A 7,318-nucleotide genomic window follows, 5' to 3' on the forward strand; every position below is an offset into this window, starting at 1 on the left:
GTTTTCCCAGGTGCAGAGCTCTGCAACTGTTTGTTGAACTTCACACTGTTATTGCCAGCTCACTCTTCCTGGGTCTCTCCATACACTGACTCTCCCTTCACCCTGGGTGCCGGAGATAGCCCTCATTAAATAGGGTTCACACACTAAAGATCTGGGGGGTTTGGGCATTAAGGAAAGGCTACACTCATGGATGTACACAGCTCATTATGCTGCTGCCTTCACTCTCCTGGTTGTCCTATGCTGGCTGCACTGAGGCTTCTTGGCAGCTGTTTCACACCAGCCTCAGTGGAAGGTGAGATATGGACCCTGCAACATTGCAGGGTCCAACATGCTCTGCAGCCTATCCAGCTTGCCAGGCAAACCCTTGCATGTGTGTCCTGAAATCTGAGGTAGGTTCCAAATGTCACTGAAGGGAGCTGAGGGTGTTCAGCCTGGAGAAGAGGAGGCTCAGGGGAGACCTCCACTGTCTACAACTATCTGAAAGGAGGTTGTGGCCAGGTGGGTGTTGATCTCTTCTCTCAGGCAACCAGTGATGGAACAAGGGGACACAGTCTCAAGCTGTGCAAGGGGAAGTTTAGACTGGATGTTAGGAAGAACTTCACAGAAAGAATGATTGGCACTGGAATGGGTTGCCCAGGGAGGTGGTGGAGTCACCATCCCTGGAGGTGTTTAAAAGGGAGATTGGATATGGGACTTGGTGCCATGGTTTAGTAGATAATGTTGGGTAATAAGTTGGACTTGATGATCTCAAAGGTCTTTTCCAATCTGATTGATTGATTGATCGATTGACTGATATATTGATTGAACTTATCTGTACATTCACAGCCTGGAAAAATGTCTCTTAAAGTGGGAGGCAAAATACTACAGATGGATCCATGTCATCTGGAGTCCCATCTAGTAAAGTTAGGTGAAGGTATATGCTGTGATATAACTTGAACCCAAACTCCCAACAGCACATTTTTAGTGCCACTCAGAGCCATGCTTAGGGATCTGAAAGCCAGCATTACTCAAACTGAGCTTGTCTTTTCTGTGAGTTTCCATCCCCTCCTTCTGCAATGCAAAAGAATATTCCTTTCCTGCTGAGCTCTGATCCCAGCTAGCACCACATTCTTTCTGTTCAGTCCAGCAACTTTTCGTCTTGCTCAGGTTTCCATCTAGGACACAATATATCACATCTCTTTGTGTACACTTCTCAGGCTTTCCTTACGCATTTTGCTTAACTTGAGCCAAGAACTTCTGTTCCATTTGCCTACCTCCAGAATCTAATCGGAAGCCTTTCTGCAAACATTGGCACCATCTCCAAGCATTATAACCCAGCAAATTTACTGCTACTCAGAAAACACTGGTAATGCCACTGGGTTCTCCACGTGGCTTTAAACATTCATCCTGCCTTTAGGCTTTTCTTCTGCTGGGCTACTGAACAAAAATCCCAAGCAAGACATATGAGTTTTTAACATCATCTGACAGTAATAAAGACTATGGCAGCTAGAAAACACAGTGTAAGCCAGACAGTCTTCTCTCTCTCTGTCTCCACTAGGCTTAGACAGAATATAGTCATCTCTCATTGCCAGGACAGTAGCCACACATGGAAAAATCTCCCTGTTCATCTCTGTCATGCAAAATGCATCAGATCAAGACTGTAAAAGGCCTCTCTTTTGTGCAGTGGAAGTCATGCAGGTATTTTCAGGGAAGGGGAAGTGAAATCAGAATTGAAGGAGCACAAAACCCAAAATATTGAAAGATATTAGACAGAGTTCCTGTGCACTCAGAATCCTGGTGGTGTGGAAAGGTGATTAAGAAAAAGGGCACAAGAAAGGAGAATTAATGAATATTGTCACCCTTATCAGACAGAAAATGCAAGAATTAGAAGTGACCCAATTATTTGGCCAGCCATTGGTAGGGATAGAATAACAGCTTGACAAGGGTAGATATTGTGTAAATGATATATGCATGTCTCTTTTGCACTCAGGCTTTCAATGCTGCATACCAAAACTCAAATCACATTTCCTTGCAGAGCTGGGAAAAGTCAGATTAATCATAGAATCAGCCAGGTTGGAAGAGACCTCCAAGTCCAACATATCACCCAGCCCTATCCAGTCAACTAGACCATGGCACTAAGCGTCTCATCCAGTCTATTCTTGAACACCTCCAGGGATGGCAACTCTGCCACCTCCCTGGGCAGCCAAATTCAGAGGCTAAGCTTGCAACTCATTCAGCAAACTCATTCAGCAAAACACACAACTCTCGAGCCTAATCTTTCTGAATCTGCCAGTCCTTTTGTTTCCATTCCTGTCTCAGACAGTGGTCTCTAAAACTCTTTTAAAAAGAGTTTTACAATTGCAGAATGCAGTGTAAAGAAATGAAACCGATGGTTTCATTTCCCTAATGTATCACTTTATAACCGAAGCAGCATACATCTGGGCAGTAGGAAAGACAAAAAGTGTCACATGCTACCTAAACACAAGTGGCTTTGCGTGCCTTGGTTGAGCAGTGAAGAGGCCACATGTTATATTTCCTCTCGTTTCTCAGAATCCACATTCAAAATAAGCAGAGGAATAAGCATATAGCAATTCCAGATGTGTGATAGCTGATTAGTGGTAACTTTGCAACAAACCATCTGGGCCACGGATGAATGGGTGGTAGAAATGAATTTTGCACAGCAAAAAGGGGGTAACAGAAGCAGAAGAGGAAGGGGGAAGAGTTGCTAACCTGAGTAGCAGTAGCATTTGATTGAGATTTCTGAGGTGGCATCTTCATCACAGCTAAAACCTAAAGCAAGACAACAGCAGCATACTGCAAAGAATGCCGAGCCCCAAACAGGATTCTTTTCTTCTCTCGTTTGAATAGATTGCTTCTCATTAAATCATAGAATCACAGAATCAACCAGGTTGACCTCCAAGATCATCCAGTCCAACCTAGCACCCAGCCCTAGCCAGTCAACTGGACCATGACACATGGCCTCATCCAGGCTTTTCTTGAACACTTCCAGGGACGGTGACTCCACCACCTCCCTGGGCAGCCCATTCCAATGCCAATCACTCTCTCTGTCAAGAACTTCCTCCTAACATCCAGCCTATACTTTCCCCGGCACAACTTGAGACTGTGTCCCCTTGTTCCATTTCTGGTTGTCTGGGAGAAGAGGCCACCCTCCACCTGGCTGCAACCTCCCTTCAGGCAGTTGTAGCCAGCAATGAGGTCCCCCCTGCGCCTCCTCTTCTCCAGGCTGCACACCCTCAGTTCCCTCAGCCTCTTCTCTTAGGGTCTGTGTTCCAGGCCTCTCACCTGCTTTGTCACCCAAATGTTACCTGCTTGTGGAAAAAATCTCAGACAGCTGGCAGCAAAAGGAAAGATCTAGAGTCACCAGAGCAAGCATCTGGAAACATTTCACTTCCATGACTATTTCCTTCTGAATGAGTTATAGTATGGAAGTGCTTTTCCCCCTGCCCAGGGCAAGTCATGTCTTAATGCTATCTCTTTCCTAGCACCTTCATAAAGTCTATATCCATTCTGAGACAGGATGTAGCCAGCATTTATTATCAGGGCAGTGTTTTGCAGTAGCAGCTGTGAGACATGAAATGCTTCACTAAGAAATGAGAGCCCTTTCACCCATTTCAAACAGCCAGCAGCAGCATGGGGGAGTGCAGTGTGTGCCAGAGAGATGCCACCTCCCCCTTTGCAATTCCTCTGAAGATGCACAGCAGGCATTTTGAAACAGACAGGCAAACTGTCACATAACTGGGACATAGGTTCCTATCTGCAGAAGCAGTGTCTTTTAAGGATTCAAATGACACAATTGGATCAAGTAGGAAATGAAGGAAACTATTTGCTGTTAAAGACAAACTACTCGTTCCACTAGGACACAAGAAGTTTGGTGTTCTAGCAGGAAAAAAAAGTTAAATTAATTTATTCTTGCTGAAAATTGGAACAGATGACCCATGAGGAGCATCTGAGGGAGCTGGGGTTGCTCAGTCTGGAGAAGAGGAGGCTGAGGGGAGATCTCATCACTCTCTACAATTACCTGATGGGAGGTTGGAGCAAGGAGGGGGCAGCCTTTCCTACTTGGTAGCAACTGACAGAACCAGAGGAAATGGTTAAGGGCTGCACTAGGGGAGATTCAGACTGCATATTAGGAGATATTTCTTGACAGAGAGGGTTCTCAAACATTGAAATGGTCTTCCCAGGGCAGTGGTGGAGTCACCATCTGTGGAGGTGTTTAAGCATCCTGTGGACCTGGTGATAGGGACATGCTATGGTCTAGTTGATTGGATAGGGCTGGATGCCAGATTGGACTGGAAGATCTTGAAGGTCTCTTCCAACCTGGTTGATTCTATGATTAATCTGACTCTTCCCAGCTCTGCAAGGAAATGTGATTTGAGTTTTGGCATGCAGCATCCTCTTCAGTGCTGAGTTGAGAGTTGGACTGGATGACCTTTGAGTTCTTTTCCAACCAGATATATTCTGTGATTCTGTGAGAATGTTCTTGCTCTTTGCTGGACCACACAGTTTCTTCAGGACACCTTTCACTTGGTTTGTCTCCTTGACAACTCATAAAAACAATAATAGACACAAAGGTGGACTTAATAACAATTATATGGTAGTGGAACTGCTGGAGTTCATGCAGAACATTTACTAATGTGCTGATGCCATGTATGTCCTTGCTAGCAAGTTCTTTCCTTAATTACTAACATGTTTATGCAGCTGACTTCTTGGAGAATGGAGAGAATTAATCACTGCTGGAACCTGATTGTGCCTTTGTAAAATGGAAACTGATTTCAGAGCTGGTTGTACGCACAACTATCACAACAGTGAAGGAGCTTGAGTACTCCTGAGATGTGTGCTTGTCTGTGCATTGCACTGAAATGAGTCCTTCCAAAAGTACACTGCAGATTTCTACAGCTGAGGGAGTCAGTTTAAGAGCATTTTATAGTAAGTGAAGAGTGATAATTAAACCTAGACTGGATGAGGCACTTGGTGCTATGGTCTGGTTGACTGCATAGGGCTGGGGGATAGGTTGGACTGGATGATCTTGGAGGTCTCTTCCAACCTGGTTGATTCTATGCTTCTAGGGCACACTTCATCTCATTACGATTTAGGTGCCTGAACAGGCCTCCAAAAAGCCTTAAAGTCTTGCTTCTGCCACTAGCAGTTTCATATGTGAAAGTTAGAGATGATTAATTCCATTCTGCTTGACATGCAGAAGTGCAAAGTGATAATTTAACGACCTGAGATTCCTTTTTGTCTGGCACAGAAATGGTACTTTCAATATGAATCTCAAATCAGTGTAGCTCAGAGGCAGGTGACAAACCACAAACAAGAGGAGCTGCTTCAAAGCATATGAGAAAAAGGGGGGAAACCCTTGGCTTCTTAATGAAGACAGGGGCAAAAATGTACACAGAATCATAGAATGGTTTAGGTTGGAAGGGACCTCAACGATCATATCTGAGTGTAAGCTATTGCAGCAACTGTTAGTGCAACAAACCACTTGTTGGTCATCTCTTCCCAATTCACTTGCTGGTTGTATTGGACATGTCATATGCTATGTTATACAGAATATGCTTTGATGTGATCGAGTTAACAGCACAAGAGGGAGACTTAGACAATCACTTCACTCATTGGCTCAGGTCCTCTAGAAGGACAGACAAGATCTTGTTCTTGATCATATCTGGTTGAGATACTGGAATGTGTCCAGAGAAGGGTGACAAAGCTGGGGAAAGGCCTGGAACACAAGACTTATGAAGAGAGGCTGAGGGAGCTGGGGGTGTGCAGCCTGGAGAAGAGGAGGCTCAGGAGTGATCTCATTGCTGTCTACAACTACCTGAAGGGAGGTTGTAGCCAGGTGGGGGTTGGTCTCTTCTGCCAGGCAACCAGCAACAGAACAAGGGGACACAGTCTCAAGTTGTGCCAGGGGAGGTCTAGGCTGGATGTTAGGAGGAAGCTCTTGACAGAGAGAGTGATTTGCCATTGGAATGGGCTGCCCAGGGAGGTGGTGGAGTTGCTGTCCATGGAGGTGTTCAAGAGAAGACTGGCTGAGGCACTTGGTGCCATGATCTGGTTGATTGGATAGGGATGGGTGCTAGGTTGGACTGGATGATCTTGGAGGTCTCTTCCAACCTGGTTGATTCTATGATTCTATGTCCAAACTGCTGAGTGTAATCACTGCTCTATGAGTTTCTAATCAACTAATGGTTTCTTCTCATTTTTCTGTCTGCTGATGGTTCTTTTCCTTTGATGAAGGATGCTGTCAGAAGGTTACCTTTATGGAATTGCCTACCTTTGTGACGACCTGAACCCTGAGCACTACAGCAAGAGTTCAGCTGAGGAAGTGGTGTATGAAATGAGGTCCATTAATTGTTCTTCCACAGATGAAGCACAAGGAAAAAACCTCCTTCAGAGATGCAGATCTGCTGGCAAGTGCATTTCCTCAGTCTGCTCTAGAGGTAGCAAGCACAGCAGAAGGCAGAAGGATAATCTCCTACAGCCTACACAGCATCCCATGGCCCCAGGGCAACCATCTCCAGCTACGCATGCCTGCGAGAGGCTGACAAGAAAGGATACCTACCTGGTTCCACCCTCCTGCAAAAGCATTTGCAAGAACTACAATGACTTGCATATAGCTGGGGACTACGTTGTGCCGATTAGCTCCGTCATGACAGAATTTACCTGTGACAGTGGCATAGGCCCTTTCTTGGAGTCCTCCGAGATTCCTCCTCCCCTGGAATCCGTGCGGGTCCCCGCTGCCAGCGACACCAACCGCAAGCCTGTCCAAGGCTACTCCTCCTGCTGGCGGCTGGCAAGCTTAGTGCCCCATCAGCAGCCCCTCTCCGACTCAGCCCTGAACGACTACCTCGAACAGAAGCTGGTGGAGCTGTACAAGCAGTACATCATGGATAGCACAGCAAACAGGGCATCCCCTACTCAGATCTTAGCCTCAGAGCTTATCATGGCTAATGTAGATCAAATCAGTATGCAGATATCGCGGGAAAAGAACATGGAGACCACCAAGGCCAAAGACATTGTCATTAGCCGCTTCTTACAAATAGCCAGTGGGAAGGTCTCTTCAGAAATCAGCACACCCAGCCTGCATATTTCCCAGTACAGCCACACTAGCTCATAGCACCTGAGTGGCTGCTCCTAGGAAGCTTGTAGCCAGGTGGGGGGTGGCCTCATTCTCCCAGGTAACCAGAAATAGAACAAGGGGACACAGTCTCAAGTTGTGCTGGGGTAGGTATAGGCTGGATGTTAGGAGGAAGTTCACAGTATCACAGTATCACAGTATCATCAGGGTTGGAAGAGACCTCACAGATCATCAAGTCCAACC

General features: G+C 46.0%; 1 protein-coding gene across 1 annotated transcript; it reads left to right on the forward strand.

The window, feature by feature from the left end:
* The first annotated feature begins 6,235 nt into the window (after window positions 1-6,235).
* TASL (TLR adaptor interacting with endolysosomal SLC15A4) lies at window positions 6,236-7,114 on the forward strand. Its single transcript, XM_064152183.1, has one exon. The coding sequence runs from the start codon at window positions 6,236-6,238 to the stop codon at window positions 7,112-7,114; it is 879 nt and encodes a 292-aa protein (XP_064008253.1).
* Window positions 7,115-7,318: the final 204 nt, after the last annotated feature.

Source organism: Pogoniulus pusillus, chromosome 12 (genome assembly GCF_015220805.1).
Source record: "Pogoniulus pusillus isolate bPogPus1 chromosome 12, bPogPus1.pri, whole genome shotgun sequence".
Lineage (NCBI taxonomy): Eukaryota > Metazoa > Chordata > Aves > Piciformes > Lybiidae > Pogoniulus > Pogoniulus pusillus.

Bases quoted from the DNA above. Each gene is read 5' to 3' on its own strand.
- TASL (XM_064152183.1), top strand. From the start codon at position 6,236: ATGCTGTCAGAAGGTTACCTTTATGGAATTGCCTACCTTTGTGACGAC.